Genomic DNA, 18,661 nt, shown 5'->3' with positions numbered 1-18,661 from the left:
AGTAAAGTGATGCTCCAAATCTTACAACAAAGGAAGACTGTCATCATATATGCAACAAGAAATGCCTCATGTTCAAACAGGATTCACACACCAGAGTTCATATTGCAGATTTAAATTGTTTTACTAAAGCATAAGTGAAAAGCAGAAAGTCAGCTTGTGTTTCATAGACTATAGCAAAACTTTTAACTGTGTGGATTATAAAAAGTTACGGTTGGTTTTAAAGAAAATGGAAGTGCCACAGCACCTGATTGTTTTGATGTGGGTCAGAATATGGAGCAACAGAATGGTTTTTAATTGGCAAAGGTGTTAGACAAGGATTATTTTATCTCCCAATCTCTTCTATTTGTATGCAGAACATAGAAGGAAAGCTGAATTAGATTTAGATGAAGGTGGAGTGAAAACTGGGAGAAAGAACATTAACAATTTGAAATATGCCAATAATACCTGAAATTATTACTGCTGAATTTCAAAGAAGAAAGGGTCAAATCAGGACTACAGCTGAACATCATGAAGACAAAAGTAATGACTACTGGAGAATTACTCAGCTTTAGGGTGGACAATGAGGTAATTGAAACTGTTGAAGGTTTTCTATTCCTTGGCTCCATCAATCAAAAGAGAGAGTGCAACCAAGAAATCAGAAGGACATGAGACTGGGAAGGGCAGCCATGAAGAATCTAGAAAGACACTGAAGTGTAAGGATGTGTCACTGGCAACCAAAATCAAGATAATTTATGCCATAGTATTTTCTATTACTACTGGTATGTATGAGTGTGAAAGTTGGGCAATAAAAAAAGCTGAAGAGAAGAATTCCTTTGAACATGGGGTTGGAGTGTTACAGATACCACAGACCGCCCCCCCCCCTCCAAAATAATTACTGGGTTCCAGATCAAATCAAGCCTGAACTGTCCCTAGAAGCTAAAATGACTAAACTGAGGCTGCCATACTTTGGTTACATAACAAGACAAAAGTCACTGGAAAAGACAATAATGCTAGGAAAGGCTGAAGGCAGCAGGAAAAGAAGAAAACCCAACATGATAGATTGACTCTCAGTTTCCAACACCTGAGCAAAAAAAACCCGTTTGCAAGACATGAGAAGGGCTGTTAATGATAAGATGTTTTAGATGACACTGGTTCGTAGAGTCGCCATGAGTCAGAAGTAATTTGATGGCATTTAACACACACACATGCACTGGTGGAAGAATTCGTGGAAAAATCTGGTAGAATGATCTTTCCCTGCCTTCTCCCAACCGTCTGCCATTTGTTGCAAAACTCCTGAGGATGGCAAAAGCTTTCCAAGCAAAATGCACTACAGTATGGGGAGGTGCAACAATGAGGGGGATTCTTGTAAAAACTGCTTCCTCATTTGTCCACTGTTGAAAGCAGTGAGCAGAAGAGGGGGAAACATAGTTAACCCATCTTCCCATTTCTGCTATAATGTATGCAGTGTTACTAGGCTCACGTGATCCCCAGAAGGAAACTTTGGGACAAATGGCAGCCTGCCTAGGTAAAGATTTTCCCCACCAACTCTTCTATAAACTCTTCTGCTTTATTCAACCAGACCTTTCATCAACCTTGCCAGGGTACTCCTTCTACAGTGGCCCCTAGTGAATGCAACAGAAGATAAATGTACACACAAGCAATACATTTGGTTTGTGAACATGGTACGAGTATATTTATTTATGACACTTTAGTTATTAAACAAAAATCTCATAGAGATGAATTGGGGATTGGGGATTTCCAGCCGCCGGTGTTGGAAGGGGTCTCTTTGGCATTGACCCCTTCGGCTCGCAACCTGGGTGTCCACCTGGATTCATCTCTCTCAATGGAGACCCAGGTGGCCCATGTCACTCGGGTTGCCTTCTTCCATCTTCGCCAGGCCCGGTGACTGGCCCCCTATCTTTCCCAGGCTGACCTGGCCACTGTGATCCATGCAACAGTCACCTCCAGGTTGGACTATTGTAACTTCAGCTCTCTGCTTGGGCCTTCCCCTTCGCTTGGCTGATCCGGAAGTGAAGCTGTGGTCCAGAATGCTGCGGCCCGATCTTCTCACTTGGTTGGTTCAGTTAGAGACCATATTACCCCCGTGCTATGCCGCTTGCACTGGCTCCCAGTGGAGTTCTGGATTGTCTTCAAGGTGTTGGTATTGACCTTTAAGGCCCTTTACGGCCTGGGGCCCTCATACCTGCGGGACGCCTTACCCCATATGTCCCGGAAGGTGCGAGCCTCTCCCGTTAGGCAAAGGTGAATTTACTGGTGGTCCCTTGTCCCTCCCATGATCGCGGCTGGCCTCTACCCGAGGCCAGGAGGCTTTTCTGACCCTGGCCCCTGCACTGGTGGGCGCTCTTCCTCCATCTGTTAGGGCCCTGCGGGACCTCGGGGAGTTCCGCAGGGCCTGTAACACCAAGCTGTTCCACCGGGCCTTTGGTGAGGCTGGCCACTGAGTCCGCCCTTCTTTGTTGCTCCTTACAGCTCTGTCATCTGCTGATTGAATATCGGCCTGTCCCCTCCCGGGAGGTTAATGCCGGACAACATCTATTTATTTTAACTGTGGAAGATCACTGCTGCTAGTGTTTTAAAGTTTAATTTATTTATTGTTTTAATTGAAACTATTTGTTGTACTCGAATGTTGATTGTTTGTAAACCGCCCTGAGCCCTTTGGGGGTAGGGCGGTCTATTAAATGTAATAAATAATAATAATAATAATTAACTTAAAGAGTAGGCTCCATGATCTGGGTACATGCAGGCAAAGAAACCTCCCTGCTACAAGTTTTCTTCTGATACCGAATGAAGGATCTAGAAATCCATTTTTCTGTTAGATGTGAAATTCTAACATTTCCAAAATAATATGGAATAAAATCTATTTAGGCACATACAGTATCTAAGGAATACTACTCCTTTTTCTTCAAGGTTTGTGTCAAAAATGAAGAAAGACAAGCTGTACTATTCAACACAACATCCAACGAATGAATGTGAGACTTGGGAAAGAAGTAGAATTATCTGGGCCACTGAAATAAGTCTAAGGTCCTTCATCTCAGTGTACTGCACTAGATGGACCACAGGACTGATCCAGAAGGGCTTTTCTTAAGGTATTAAGGCAGACACGTAAAGGACTAGGCCAGGTCTGCACAATGTGTGACTCACCTAGCTAGACCATACCCAAGAATGACCAGGCATTTGATAATTTCCCTGTTCAATTACCCCAACCAGGAATCAACAGAAGGCTTAATGAATCCCTGAAGGGTTATCATACTTGGCAAGTGGTCTGCTTTCAGCTTGGTAACATGTTCAAGACTAGGTCAGATACAATCATGGTTGAAGAACCAGGTAAGTATTTGCACAGAGAGGGAAGAGTAAGTAAAAAAGGGACATCTTGACCTCTTAGTTGAGGCTGGCTGGGATGATGTGGTTGCCACATTGGCATGATCTGAAAAACCTGCCTCTTTTCTTTGGGATTTCTCTGAATCTCCAAATGAGGTCCAGACACTGCAGCTCCAACAGTACTCTTGCTGGCTTCACTGGGAGGCAGAGGTGTAGACATAAGAACATAAGAACAAGCCAGCTGGATCAGACCAGAGTCCATCTAGTCCAGCTCTCTGCTACTAAGACGCCCAAATCCCTTTCCTGGTTTGTGACTGATAGCACTGACCCTTGTAGCTTGTATGAGAAGTTTGGATTTTTTGCCCCTATGTGCATCACTTTGCATTTTGCTACATTGAACTGCATTTGCCATTTCTTAGCCCACTCACCTAATTTATCAAGGTCCGCTTGGAGCTCTTCGCAATCCTTTGTGGTTCTCACCACCCTACAACATCTGGGCTTCCCATCACATTCTGGTGAGTTTCATTGGTTGCCAATGTTGACAGCAGACCTGACATAGGAAGACTAAGAAGGTGCTGAGAGTACCATTCAGTCTTTATTTCTCAGTCTTATAGACCGCCCAACCCCCGAAGGGGGTTCAACCACAGCATCCTGGCCAGCTGCACTGGAAGGCCCAGATATCTGATTTATGAAGCTGCCAGAACATTGTAGTTGCAGTGGTACCCACAGCACCTTAGCCTTAACAGAGAAGGCATCTCAATCTCTTAGGAGAAATATGTCCAGCAGGCTTCACTGGGGCTGGGTTGGGACTGAGGCCCTATTTAAGAAGGCCCTTTCTCAGGTTGCCAGCTTTTTCGCTTCAATGACAGAGGTGACAAAAACAGGGCCTCTGAAAATGACTGGATTACACAGGTAAATTCCTGTTGGAGGAGGCAGTCCTTAAGGTATGTTGGTTCCAACCTGAGGAGGGCTTTAAAGATTACTACCAGCACCTTGAATTGAACCCAGAATTAGAAGCCTATGTAGATACAAGACGACTGGACACTTGCTAAATGTGTTGCAGCACGAGTAAAAAAAAAGAGATTTGATGATAGGAGTCACTAGTAAAGAGGTTGAGAATAAAATAGGAAACATAATGCTCTTGCATAACCCTACGTCATATTCATATTTATGATAACATAAGAAAGAGCCTGCTGGATCAGACCAAAGTCCATCTAGTCCAGCACTCTGCTACTTGCAGTGGCCCACCGCAGTGGCCTTCAGGAGCTCACAGTGGCAGGGTGGTTCTTCTCTTTGCAAGCCTCCCCACACTGCCGGCAAGACTCTCTGAAAGCTGCAGCCCCGCAGTTGGCCACCTAGCTGTTTGGATGAGGCTGTTATTCATACACTTCACTGTCACCCCTTTCCCAATAACTTACTCCAAATTTTTACTATACCATCAAGTCAATGCACTCCAATCACCTGTCAGGCACATTCCTGCAATATATTGCCTAGCAATTTCCTTCTTTGCTCCTATGTTGCTGAGCTGCATGCCCTTTGAAAGCTTTTTGTAAAGTTTATTATCTGATCCACTAACTGGAAATAAGATACTGGATTAGATAGACTTTAGGTCTGATGAGGTGGTGCTCTTATTAACTTGAATGTGCTAATTATGACTGGAGTCTACTCTTTGATTATTTTAGAAATTCAAGGTTTACTCACATTTCAACCACCCCTCCCAATTTTAACCCTCCAATGAATATTCAATGAGCAAACCTTGGGAAATTTAAGTTCTAGCAGAACCGAAGGCTATTAAGTGGGCTAAACAAAATAAAAAAACAGTGGTTATTAATCTCCCCTTTACTATCATGGCAGGCAAGATAAAATAACACATACCTGGCTACAGCTTCACTGTATACAAAACCAGCATCGGCTCTTTTTACAATTTCAAAGCAGAGATCTGCACCATCCATACTGCAGGTAAAAAGAAGAAAAAGATACGTTTGTAAGATTAAAACAGAGCTTCTAATACAAATGCTCTAATTTTACATGTATAAAATATATGTTTAAAACTTTACACATTAATCAAAAGATAAAACAAAATCCAGTTTGGGTGCTGTGTGGTTTCCGGGCTGTATGGCCGTGTTCTAGCAGCATTCTCTCCTGACGTTTCGCCTGCATCTGTGGCTGGCATCTTCAGAGGATCTGATGTTGTGAAAGCAAGTGGAGTATATATCTGTTGGAGTGTCCAGGGTGGGTGGGGAAACCTTGTCTGTGAGTAACAACAAAGAAGCGTACAGCCAGGTCAATAGTTGAGGGGGGGCATCCTGAATAGAAGTATGAGTAACAATGAAGACTATAGCCTGGGAGTAACCCTGTAGATAGCAAGGTCACTGGTGGGAGCATCTGAATAGAAGTATCCTGGCCTTTGTTTCTTTTGTCTGTGGTTATCCTGTGTTTGTGTGGAGCTGGTTTGACACAAAGTCTTGACCCTAGTTATTTTTCAACACTGGCAGCCAAGTTCTGTTCATTTTCATAGTTTTCTTCCTTCCTGTTAAAAAATTGTCCATGTTAGCTTATGGAGTTTCAATTGCTTCTCTGTGTAGTCTTCGACCATTAGTGGCTTTCAAGGAGTGGTCCAGAATTTCTGTTTTTTCAAATAATATTCTATGTCCAGGTTGGTTTATCATGTGTTCTGCTATTGCTGATTTTTTCTGGCTGAAATAGTCTGCAGTGCCTTTCGAGTGTTCTTTTGATACGATGTCTGTGCGCCATTCGTTTGAGTGTGAATTCCTTTATGTAGACTTGTCCACAGCTGCCATGGTATCGCGATAGACTCCCTGCAGTAGCTAAAGGATCCCTCTCTTATCCTTTGCCGAACGTAGCATCTGTTGAATTTTCTTAGTGGGTCTGTATTAGATTGCTTTTGTAGGATTTGTTGCTTCTTCATCACGTTTTTTCCTATCACGATCAGTGGTTCCTTGAGTGTATGGGTAAGAACACCTTCCCTCTAGATGGCTCTTTTATCTTTTGTTCATGTGGTTTGTTCTTGGTTTTGCAGCCCTTCTGGATTTCTGTATTAGGAGTAACCATTAGCCTGTAGAGGCCCCCTGTTTAGGTGATTCAATTCATCTTGTAGGAGGTGAGGTTCACAAAAGATTCTGTTTGGCGCCGATGTACCAGAAGTTTTATAGTTGCTCATTTTTTTGCCCTGGATGGTGATTGGAGTTTTTTGTGTAGATATCTGGTTCTGTGTGAGTAGGTTTTTTTCTGTATACTGTGTGTCCCAATTGCTGGTTTGGTTTGCGGATGACTAAAACATCTAAAAGTGCAAAGTTTTCAGCTTCATTTTCTTTTCTCCATAGTAGAATTGGATGTTTGGGAATTGGATCTTGTTGATATGGTCCAGGAACTTGTTTAGATTCTTCTTCTCCGTGGCTCCCAAATGGTGAATGTGTCATCCACATAACGGAACCATATGGTGGAGCTTTTTGTGCTGTCATTTCAGGGCTTGTTTTTTTCTCAAAATGTTCCATATAAAAATTAGCTATTACAAGGGCTAAGAGGGGCTACCCATGGCTACCCCATCTTTCTGTTCATAGTATTCCATTATCCCACTGGAAGTAGCTGGTGAGTGAGACAATGTTGAAACAGGGACTGTAATGATGTCTTTGGGAATTTTCCTGGTTAATGTAAGGTGTCATGAGATTGTCTGCTATGGGGACCTTTGGTGAATAGGGACACCACATCAAAAGAGCTGATCCAGTTTGTTCATTTGGGGGGGTTGAGTTTGAGTTTGCTGATTTTTTTTTCAATGAAGTGAGTTGAGTCCCTTAATGTAATGTGTAGTGAAGTCCAATATGGATTTGCAGTTGGTGCTTGGCCAGAAACTTTGCCAAATCATATGTAGGAAGATCAACCCTGCACTCTCACAATAGGGTCTGAGGTGGAGTGGAGAGTCCTTGTGGATTTTTGGGAGTCCACTGTAGAGTCTAGGAGGGTGAGCTTCAGATTTGCAGAGACGTTTGCGAATGATTGGATCAATTGAGGAGTTTTTAATCAAGGTGTTGGTTTTCCTGGTGATTTTGTTGGTTGGGTCCTGTTTTAACTTTTTGTATGTTGTGGGGTCCAAAAGTTGTCTGATTTTTTCTTTGTATTGGTCTGTTTCCATGATAACCGTGGCATTACCTTTATCTGCTGGTAGAATGATGATTTCTGAATCAGAATTGAGATCTTTGATGGCTTTTCTTTCTTTCCTTGTAAAGCCTTCGACAATACAAAATCCAGTTTGTTGCTAGCCCATCAAATTTAAAATTCTTTGCATGTTTAGGCAGGTTTTCACATTGTCCAAACATTAAATTAATACATTCCACTTTTAAAAGAGTTCTGGAGAAATGGTCCCATTATTATTTATAGCGTGTGAGTGGCCTGCTATAATGAAGGGTATCTCACATAATTTTAATACACCTCTCTCCATTCTGAAGAAACAGATGTATAAATATTTTAGAAATTAATATTGAGTCTGTGTGATAATAATATGATACACATGTATTCTCCTATATATAGATATCCAACAGATACTCTGAAACATCATACCACAAAAATATATCCACTCCCAAATACAAGGCAGGGTAAGTGCAAAATAAATAAAAATGAAATGAAAGGCATTCACTTACAAACCAAATAAATAAACAACAAACGTGAGTTGGCAAGGCAGTTGCAAGGTTGCTTTTAATGTTATGCAACACAGAGCTGACTGCCTTCTATCCTATATCATGTTCTAAGGGACATATACCACTATTTTTGTCAGTAATAGTTGATTAATGTAAAAATGTTTCTGGCCAGAAACATACCCTTCATACACTACAATACATGTGTTTTTTCTTATACTGAGATGATCTATGTGTGAGGAAATACTGTATAATATAGCTGTAGCTAATTGACAATACTGTGAAACACACTTCTAAGGACACTGCAGGCTTGCTTCATGCTACTTCTGCTGTTTTTCTGTTGTCTACTACCTTCTGTATTTAGCTCATTGGAATAAGCAGCCAGGTTTGAATATGGTATACAATTGTTTCAGTATTTAATGCTAGTAATTTTTTAGCATTGTAACTAAGGTTTATTTTCAGGCTTAGAAATGCTGTTAAAATGAGCACTGACTAGTCTCAAGTCACACTACCAGTTTATTTTGACCTTCCTAATATTTAAAGAGGAACATGAGAAAAAAGAGAAGGTATTTTCCTAACATTTAGACGGAAAGATTAAGGCATCTAGTTTCTAGATGAGTTTGTAAATGACAGATTGTCAAAGGCTTTCACGGCTGGATTCAACTGGTTCTGGTGGGTTTTCTGGGCTGTGTGGCCATGGTCTGGTGGATCTTGTTCCTAACACAGTAACAGACTTCCCTCTGTGATACACCTCTGAAGATGCCAGCCACAGATGCAGGCAAAACGTTAGGAACAAGATCCACCAGACCACGGCCACACAGCCCAGAAAACCCACCAGAACCAGAAAGTACAGAGATTACCACTCTATATAAAAAGCACTTGTGTGTGTTTTAAATTCATCCTTTTTAACTTAGTAAAACAAGTCATAATTGTTTCCAGTCTATCAATAAGGAAGTTGGCTGACATTCTTACTCACATACTTGGGATCAGTAGGCTCCAATTCCAACAGAACTACTTTTGCAGGTAATACTGGCAAAATATATCCCCTTCATACAGTTTCTTTGATTACTGATTTCACTGATGTGACAGATGTCTGTAGTATTAACACTGCATTTAACCATCAAAACTAGTTTTACTTTTTAAAAAAAGAATAAATGTTTAATCTGAAATCTGAAGCTGCAAGTATATCCTACATTAATGTGGTATCTGGTGCACAACTCACTTCTCACCAGTAGAGGGAGATATATTCTCAACAAATAAAGTGATTGCCTTCTCTTTCCCCCTGAGAGTTCTTCAAGAATTTCCCATTTTTTTAAAAAAAATGTCATTTACAAACTCATCTAGAAACTAGATGCCTTAATTAAATTTACAATTTTCCCTTCCCATTTCTTTCACAATTGAGCAGGGTAAGAAAATGGAAACTCAAGTGTTAGTGGTATTTATGACATCTCTGGATTGATGAAGAATGTATAATTTAGAAAATATGAACCTGCATGTGGAATTACACAGCTAAGTAAATGTCTAGCATGTGATAACCTACTGAACCCCACACTAATTGATGAAACCTTAATTCACATAAAAACTATTTAAAATATTTGTTTATGCTGTATGTGCACAGACTCAAGATGGCCAATAACGTAATGACAAGTTGTAAGGATGCAAACATAACAGCCAAGCTAACCAGATTACGAACACAGCCAAATCTGTCAGAACATTTTACCCTTCACCAAATGTTCTCTGGAATTAAAATGTTTTGTACACCTTCCTGAATACAGCAAATTTTAGACAGGGAACCAATTCATGAGCTAGATGTAATTGCTCTCTATCTCATTTCCTTTTCGATCAAATGACCAGTTTACTGGATTAAGGGAATGTCATCGATGATGTTTACCTGGATTGGATCAGTAAAGCTGTCAATAGAGTTCCCCATGGTGTTATGATGGATTAACTGGAGGACTGTGGACTGGACTCTAATATAGCTAGGTAGGTAGGGAACTGATTGGAGAACCACACTCAAAGATTAGTTGTCAATGGCATGTCATCTGATTGGAGGTAGGTGTCCAGTGGTGTGCCACAGGCTTGGTTCTGGGCCTAGCATTTTCAGTGTTTTTATAAATGATTTGGAAGAGCAGGGGAAGGACTACTCATTAAACGTGCAGATGACACTACATTTTGAGGAGCCACAAGCACACCAGATCTGAATACAAGACCAGATCTGAACACAATGGAAAAGTGGGCAGATGTGAACAGTGTGTGTGAATAGGATAATGGTGAATAAGATACAGTTTGTGTTAATAAGGGTGGGTTGTAAGCTAAATATGAGCAGTTAGTGTGATGCAGGAGGAAAAAAAAAGGCTAATGCAGCTTTGAGGCATAATGTCCAAATTGCAAGATGTCATAATCCCATTGTACACCGAATTGGTCAGGCATACCTGGAGTACTGTGTGCAGTTCTGAGAAGGCCTCATGTGGGCTCTTTGGGCAGAATGGAGCAGGCACAGAGGACAGCAATTAGGATGAAGAGGGGCCTGAAGACCAAGCCCTATGAAGAAAGGTTGAGGGACTTGGGAATGTTCAGTCTGGAGAAGAGGAGGTTGCAGAGAGATATCATTGCTCTCTTTAAGTATCTGAAGGGCTGTCACTTAGAGGAGGGCAGGAAGCTGTTCCTGTTGACAGCAAAGGATAGGACTTGCAACAGTGAATATAAATTGCAGGTGGAAAGGTACCGGCTGGATATTAGGAAAAAATGTTTACAGTAAGAATTATTTAGCAGTGGAATAGGCTGCCTAGAGAGGTGGTGAGCTTCCCCTCCCTGGCAATCTTCAAGCAGTGGTTGGATGAACACTTGTCAGCGATGTTTTAGGCCAGTGGTTCCCAATTTGGTTCCTAACCCCAGAGGTACAACTAGAGTATTTTGGGGCATGTCAAAATTCGTTAAGCTGCACCAGCTTTCTGATCTGCACAGGAGGGCAAGGGATCAATCAGATGTTGCCCACAAGAGGAATTGGCAAGAAGTGAGGATTGCCTTCAGTCAAGTGTATTGAAGGAGTCTGCTTCACAGATTTCTTTTATCGGGAGAGGGCATGGGATGGATAATTCTTGGAGGCATGGGGTGTGGTCAGGTGTGGGGGTGATGGGTGCTCCTAGGCTGCAGTGGGGGCTGGGAGCCATTGCCTGACCTCTCCATTCAGCAACAGGTGAGATGCATTTGTGCTCCTTTGGCAGCACCTGAAAAGAGCGCCAAGGAATCTGCAGGGAAGCTTAGCCTGTAGCTGAATGGAGAGGCCCAACTATGGTGCCCAGCCACACGGGAGGCTCTCAGGTGAGGCGGTGGTGGTGGCAGAGTCTCTTTCTCTCTGCTTCCTGTCCCTCTGCCTCTTTCAGTCTGTCTCGTTCTTTTCCTCTCTCTCCTTTTTAAAATACACTTGGGGCTCAGGTACTCATGTCTGCATGTAGTGTGGATTCAGCCCTCATTCAGTTTGGTACCCTCATTTCTTTGGCTATGCTCCCACTTCTATGAAAGTTTTATTTATTTTACACATATACAGAGTAAGAAAAAGAAAAAGTCCAAATCTGGTCTCCCCTCCCCCCTCTACAGTAATAACAATAAAAGAAAAACAAAACACACACACTTCCATACACATATATAGGGTGACTTCCAGTGACCTCATTATGGATCCGAACATGAATCTAGTTCCGTGCTTATGGTTAGTATCTGCATTTTTTTCACTTTTAGTCCTTATAAAGCTACTTTAGTCCAATATGCTGTTTTCATTTAAGTCTCGAAGCCTGCTGTTATTTCTCTATTTGTAAGTTTTCAATAAGCAGTCCGCAAAGGATTTCCAATCTTTAAGTCCATATTCTTGTTTCTTGTAAACGCCATCAGTCTTGCCATCTCGGCATATTCAGTGACTTTCAAAATCCAGTCTTGTTTTGTAGGAATTTTATTGTTCCTCCATTTGTTTGCTCAAGTTGTCATATACATAAAAAGTGTTCTGTACTGATCAGGAATACCCTGATCAATTCCCCATCAACCCCAACAAAAATGCCTCAGTTTTTTTCAATTATTTTGCATTTCTTTTAAAATCATATTCCAAAACAGATGTGCCTGTTGCCTGAAAATCATATTCCAAAACAGCTTTGCCACCACACATGAAAAAAGAACCATCCTGTTGTTGACATTTCCAGCATTTGTTTGATAATCCCTTATACATTTTAAACAATTTTGGTGTATCTCCTATACATCATCTTATAGTAATTTTCTTTCAAGTTATAACAAGCTGTAAATTTCAGATCTTTTCCCCAAAATCTTTCCCATTGTTCCATTTGTATGCTTCTCCCCACATTATTAGCCCATTTTACCATCACTGATTTTATCCCCTCTTCCTCAGTATCCCACATTAATAACATGGCTATGCTCACTCTTGACTTGGGAAATTATGTAGGCTGAAAAGCTGAGTTTTATTAATCACTTGGCCTAATATAAAGTACCAGCCAAAGTGACTGCTCACTGCTCAGATGTAAAGAGTATCAGATTAGTGTTTGGGAGACCCAGGTTCAAATCCTTACTCTCCAATGGAAGCTTTTTGGGTGACCCTGTACCAGTCACATTCTTTAGCCTAACCTGGCTCACAGTATTGTTGTGAAGATAAAATGAAGAGGAGAACAATTTACACTGCTTTGGCTCATCGTTGAGGAGGAACAAATCATGGTATAAATAAGTCAACAAATGATCCAGGAAGCGGGTTCCATTAGCATTTAGTATCTTCATGAGTGTCTTAAAACATCAACTCAACTGAGCCAATGGGAAACAGAAGTTTCATTATTGCCATAATGTTCTTTAGCATATAATGTCGCTGGCTTGTAGGCTGTATAAAATTGCATTGTAACTCAGGGACAATGAGAGAAGGAAATTCCCTGGGTCTGTAGTTTGCATCTTCAGAGAAACAATTTATATTCCAAAGAATTAGCAGTAGTAGTTTGTGCTAGTCCGTTTCAAGTCTGTTACTGAGTATTCTGAGAGGCTGAAATGGTTTTCCACTGGCTTCAGTATTTTTGTTTTCAGAATTTGGTTTGTGCTCATTTATTCTCTTGCACAGCAACAAATGAGACTGGTCAGCGTAAATCTCAGGAAGTCATTGCAAACAGAAAACAAATTTATTTTAAGATTATTTTTAATGCTATGAGAAATAAGTACGCTATGGTTTCTTTATGAGAACAGTATTAGTATGTCAAAGTTCCGATATAGGAGACACTTTCCTTTGTCTTAGTACTCTTTGATAGAGTAACAGAAATGACAGCATTGGGGCCTTTCTGACAAGTTTTTGTTGCTATTTACAAATACAGAGCTGGTGGATAGGGCTTTCTCTTCTTATACCTTTATAAAAATAAATACCGTAGTAAGCTGAAGGCAGTTCCAGATTTAAGATGGTATCTTACATCAATAGAATCTGATTTTAAAAAAACCAACTGCCTCAAAACAAGCTAAAGGAACACAGTAAACATTTGCTGTTTGTTTTATAAATATCAAAACACGTAAAAGTTTTCAATTATTAATACATTAAATGTAAAAATTATGTTGGATTCATTTGCAATGTAGCTTAATGCAGTTTCAGATTCAATATTGCATCTTGCATCAGTTGAACCTGATTTCAAAAAACTAAGTTTTCAAAAAACTAAGCTTCAGGGTGAACCTGATTTCAAAAAACTAAGATTTCAAAAAACTAAGCTTCAGGGTGGTACTGAACATTTGTTGTGCTTTTTTAGAAATATCAATATATATATAAACATTTCAGATGTTAATTAAAAAATGAAAAATATTTAATGTATACGCAACATAGTATTTATGTTAACTAAATATTAACTTGAGCTTATTTTATCTTTTGAGTGTAAATACATATGCACTGTTTGTTCATCTTATTATTTAATTGCTTTTAATCCCATTATTGGGCCATTTATCTGCAGATAAAACATTTACATTTGAAAGAACAGCAACTATATTAACTACAAACATTTTACTAATATAGGGGTTCAATTTTAGGAAAATGGGTTGCCAAGGGGTATACAAGTGAAAAAAGGCCAGGACCCACTGCTTTAACTGATTCTACACTAGACTGGACAATACAGCCTGCATGGCTTCTTTCAACTCTATTAGTCTATTATTTTATAAATAGAGGATCTTGTTTCCTCAGTCACAAATGAACTGGAAATTTTTTTGACTAAATGCCCATATCAAATATTTTAGCAACTCAATTTTGAAAAGTAAACACTGTCCTATAAATATAATGGTTTTTACAGGGTTAACAGCAGCTATAGAACGGACAACCAATATTTTAATTCTATTGTTTTGATATTAAATATAAATGTTTAGACATTAAAAATGTGAACCACTTCTATAAGACAAGTCTGTGCTGCTAAAGAATGAGCATTATGTTCCTTATGCAATATATTATTCTAGTGTAATTTTCTTCAAAGATTGTTTTATGTAAGTGAGGTTTATATTTATTTTAAGCAGTCTTTAAAGAACAGCTTGATATTATTCAACACTAAGTTTAATTATTGTAACAAACAAACTTAATTGACAACTTATATTAATCTGGCAGCTCAGTTTTGTTCAATTTAATTGTGCACTTAACTCACATATTTTGTATAGTAAGCCAAGAGTGATAAAAATAACACTTACAATTCGAAAACCATATAAAGCATTCCATCAGAACTGTATGTCTCCAAAAGTTCAACAATATGAGGATGTTTCAACATGTGGCAGATACTTGCTTCCCTCTTTAGATCTGTTGGAATATAGTAAAAAACAAGCTTATTAGTAATCAGAATAAATAGAAGCTGCATATTTTAGAGTTACAGGATATAGATATGGTGCAGTTAGGTATATAATACATAGCCTCCAGTAGAAAGAAGTTGTTTATGCTCTCTCAAAGACTCAAAGCTGTTTCATGCTCTTCCAAAGCTGTTTTATGCTCTCCCCAAAACCACCCAGCTTTTACAGCTGAGAGACAAAGACAAACCACGCCAAAATCAGAAGCTGGCATCAGAAACCATAGTAATTGTAATGGGCAATTCTTGTGCCACTTCCCTGATTTTGGAGAACCTTCAGCAGTGGGGTATTTGCCAGAGCGACATGGGCAGTCAACTGACCCTGGGCGCCCCCCATTAGATCACGTGGAGGGTGCCCAGCGGGCCGGCGGCAGGCTCCTGGCCTGGCTGCTCTTTCAGGAGCAGCCGGGCCGGGAGCCTGCTGCGTGCCTCTTGGCCCGGCTCGCCAGGCTACCCGGGACTGCTGCTGCTGCTGGTTAAAGTAAGTGGGGCGGGGGGGGGGGGGGGGAGAGTGCCCGGATGAGGTGTTGTCCCAGGTGCCATTTCCCCTGGTACGCCTCTGACTTTCAGTACCTCTTGTATACTGGAGGCAGACAGCATCCCTTGCACTGTTCCTGTAAAAATCCATGGCTAACAGCCAGAAAATAGTCAGAGGTATATGAATCCCCAAGTCTCTTCAGTAGGACACTGACTAGCCATGGCCTTGAAATGTCTGAGCAAACTAGCCCTCAGAGAGGTCTGTCAAGCCACAGCAGCATTAACTGATTTAACAATGTGCCAAAATTCCATGAGAGGCTCTGAGGAAGGCACTCCTGCCTAATAGCAAGGCACAGATGATAGAATTCCTGTGTAAAATTGTGTTGAGGATTTCACAACTCCAGGCCTGGAGACAAGGCCTGAAAGGCTAGTATGTCAGCTGGCATGCTTCCATTTCAGTGGCTTCATGCAGAAGGCACTACTTGCCCTCAGGCAGCCATATTAAGCAGGCAGCCATCTGTCACTTTTAGAATGGCTATGTATAATGAGAGTCTTAACAGGCAGAGACCAACAATTACAAACCTTGAGCCTGCCCTGGAAAGGAAAAAAAATAGCTCATCATCTCATTATGGTGGTCCATCAAAGTGGAGAAAGAATAGGCTTGATCTGGACTGGATCTGTAATCCACCATTATGACCAGAGATTGTTGTCTAGGCCTGTCTTGAACTCAAACAGACTTTGAGGGTCTTTTTGTTTTTTTAGGTTTTTTGGTCCTCGCTTAGACTAAACTCATACTTAAGTGTGCTACCTAGTTAATTCCACCTTCTGAACTCAGTTGGAGAGCATACCTCACTTGGACCATTAGTCTTTCCATATATATGTTCCATCCATGGAACTGGACAGATTACCTAGAAACCAATGTTAATATTCTGTTCCCCAAGCAAAACTGTTTCTGTTGCCCTGTGCCCAGTCAGAGCAGAGTGGGAGAGCCATAAGCAAGGTTTAACAGTTCAAATAAAAGGTTTAATATTTAGAAGAATTGAGACCCTAACTCCTCCCAGGGTGTGCCTAAAATAAAGTACTTGCTTGACTAGACAGTAAGAAGCTGCAGACTTTTGTTCTTTCTTTGACTGCTTCCAGGAAAGTCCGCTTCTTTAAATTCCTTGGGTCTTTATCTGGCTACTATTTGTTGTAAACCTCAACTCTATGATCTCTTTACACTTTTGACGTGACAAAATACTGCTGCCTCCTGACTCCCTAGGCACCGTGTACTGAACTGAACTGACTGAACAGGAGGATTACTGGGTAATAAAAAAAGACTGCCTCTTGGGAAACTTCTTAAAGGGACAGGGGCAAACTAAAATTCCCTCCCTTTGGAGACTATACAGAGGACTAAACCCATGCTAGCTATGGGGTTAACTGATACTTAATAATGAAAATAATAAATGTTTCTTTGGGGGCATGACATCTAGCATGCATGGTATAGTGGTTAAGAGCAGCAGACTCTAATCTGGAGAATCAGGTTTGATTTCCCATTCCTCCACATGAAGCCTACTGGGTGACCTTGGGCCAGTGACTGTTTTCTCAGAACTCTCTCAACCCCACTTCATTCTCAAGCCCCTACTTCACAAGGTACCTGTTGTGGAGAAAGGAAGGCAATGTGACTGCAAGCCATTTTGAGATTTAACAGGGTATAAAAACCTACTCTTCCTCTTGCTCAATTCTTTGCCAAAAACATGGACTAACAGCCCATTTCACAGATACTTGCATCCTGTAGACCACCTGACCATGGTCAATGTCCCATGAGTTTCACAGCCATGAAGTAAAGCAGATAATCGCAAACTGGTAACTCTCCTACCAAGCCAACATGTGGGTCTTTCCAGAGAAACAAGAAAAAGCGCACCAGGACTTACCCTGGGCGCCATTGCGGCAGGGGAGGAAGGAGCGATCGGCTCACCTCCCCGTTGGATCGACGGGTCACGTAACGGGGGTGGGAACCGTCACGTGACGAGGGAGCCGGGCAGGCTATTTAAGCCCATGCCCAGTTCAGCCCAGCCTCCTTACAAGGCTGCCGGCAAGCGGAGCGGTTGCTCCGGCTTGCAGCTGGTTAGGCCCGAGGCATCGCTCGGGCCTGGAAACAGCACGGGCGGGCCTTGAGGAGTGGGGGGGGGGGAAGCCCCAGGCAGCAGAGCAGGGTCTCCCGGCACCCTACACAGCCAGACAACGATCGCTCCGATCGAGGCTGGTGGGGACGGGAAGGCTCTGTTAGCGGCAAATTTGCCGCTTGTTGGCCCGCGGCATTGACCAGGGCCTTTTAAAAATCGGCAGGCCACCTCATGGAAGTGGGTGAGTTCCCAGGGAGGCAGGTCCCGGTCCAGTTCGAGATGCGGGGGCAGGAGAAGTGGCTGCGCGCCGCGGATGCCTCAGCAGCCGGGCCGGGATTTGGAAATGACTCACGGCCAGCCGCGTTGAGTGCAATGGGAGGAGGTGGGGCGAGCAGCCGCCGCTCCATAACCCAATTCAGACTAGTCTCTGCTCAGCATTTTACAAGGGGAGCTTCAGGAGAGGGTCCAATGGTGGGGCGGGTGAGACGCCCACCCCACGCCACAAAGGGATGTGAAGCCCAAGGCAGAGGCAGGGCGCCCAGCGTAAAATCAGCAGAGGGGTGGCGACGGTCATTCTTAGTTCCTGGTTGCCAGGCAGATTACAGGGGCCATGTTAGGTCCCTACTGCTGGGCAGTTTTACTGTGGTTGACTTGCCTATTAGTTTTCAGTCTTCGTATAGTTAGATGTTGTAGATCCACAGTTATTCATAGTTAGTTACTGAGGGTTTACAGTATATTCAGCATTCACAGTTGTCAGGCAGTCACGGCAGTGAGTGTGAGTTTATAATCAGGGGCTGAGGTTCTGCCAGAATCAAGGCTTTTAGTTATCCCTCATCCTCTCCTGTTTCGGGCCTATTCTACACTGAAGAGGCTGTGAATGAATTTCAGCATTGACAATGCTCTAAGTTAGCCTTGCAGGCCTCCTGAAAGCTGTCAAGGCTTTGCAGACCCAAAGAGGCCTGTAAGGGCCCAGCTGGCCCATGAAGGCCTAGGAGGACCTGGCAGGCCTTTGGAGGATTTGGAGGCCTTGCAGACCCCATTGAGGCCTAACAATAATATTAAGAAAAGGCTTTGCAGGCCCATAAAGGCTTTGGGCTTAGGAGGGGCCAATTGGGTGGCCAGCTGAGCACAAAGATTCCTTATTAGTGTATTGTTTATCCATGTTTAATTCATAAGTTTGTGATTCACCACATTCTCCTACCAAGCCAACATGTGGGTCTTTCCAGAGAAACAAGAATACATACATGGTGCTTAGTGACATTATCCACAAGGAGGACATATT

At 41.9% G+C, this 18,661-nt stretch overlaps 1 protein-coding gene across 20 annotated transcripts in view; it reads right to left on the bottom strand.

Moving 5' to 3' along the window:
• CASK (calcium/calmodulin dependent serine protein kinase) overlaps window positions 1-18,661 on the bottom strand; it is a 199,529-nt gene that overhangs the window by 121,150 nt on the left and 59,718 nt on the right. For all 20 annotated transcript variants that reach the window (XM_048493384.1, XM_048493386.1, XM_048493380.1 and 17 more), the window contains exons 3-4: window positions 14,649-14,754; window positions 5,194-5,271 (exon numbers count right to left, since the gene is read on the bottom strand). In XM_048493384.1, the coding sequence (XP_048349341.1) occupies window positions 5,194-5,271; window positions 14,649-14,754 (184 nt within the window). The remainder of the gene's footprint in view (window positions 1-5,193; window positions 5,272-14,648; window positions 14,755-18,661) is intronic.

Source organism: Sphaerodactylus townsendi, linkage group LG04, assembly GCF_021028975.2.
Source record: "Sphaerodactylus townsendi isolate TG3544 linkage group LG04, MPM_Stown_v2.3, whole genome shotgun sequence".
In the NCBI taxonomy this organism is placed as follows: Eukaryota; Metazoa; Chordata; class Lepidosauria; order Squamata; family Sphaerodactylidae; genus Sphaerodactylus; species Sphaerodactylus townsendi.
Note: the sequence above shows the minus strand (reverse complement) of the source record. Positions and strands in the feature narration are given on the sequence as shown.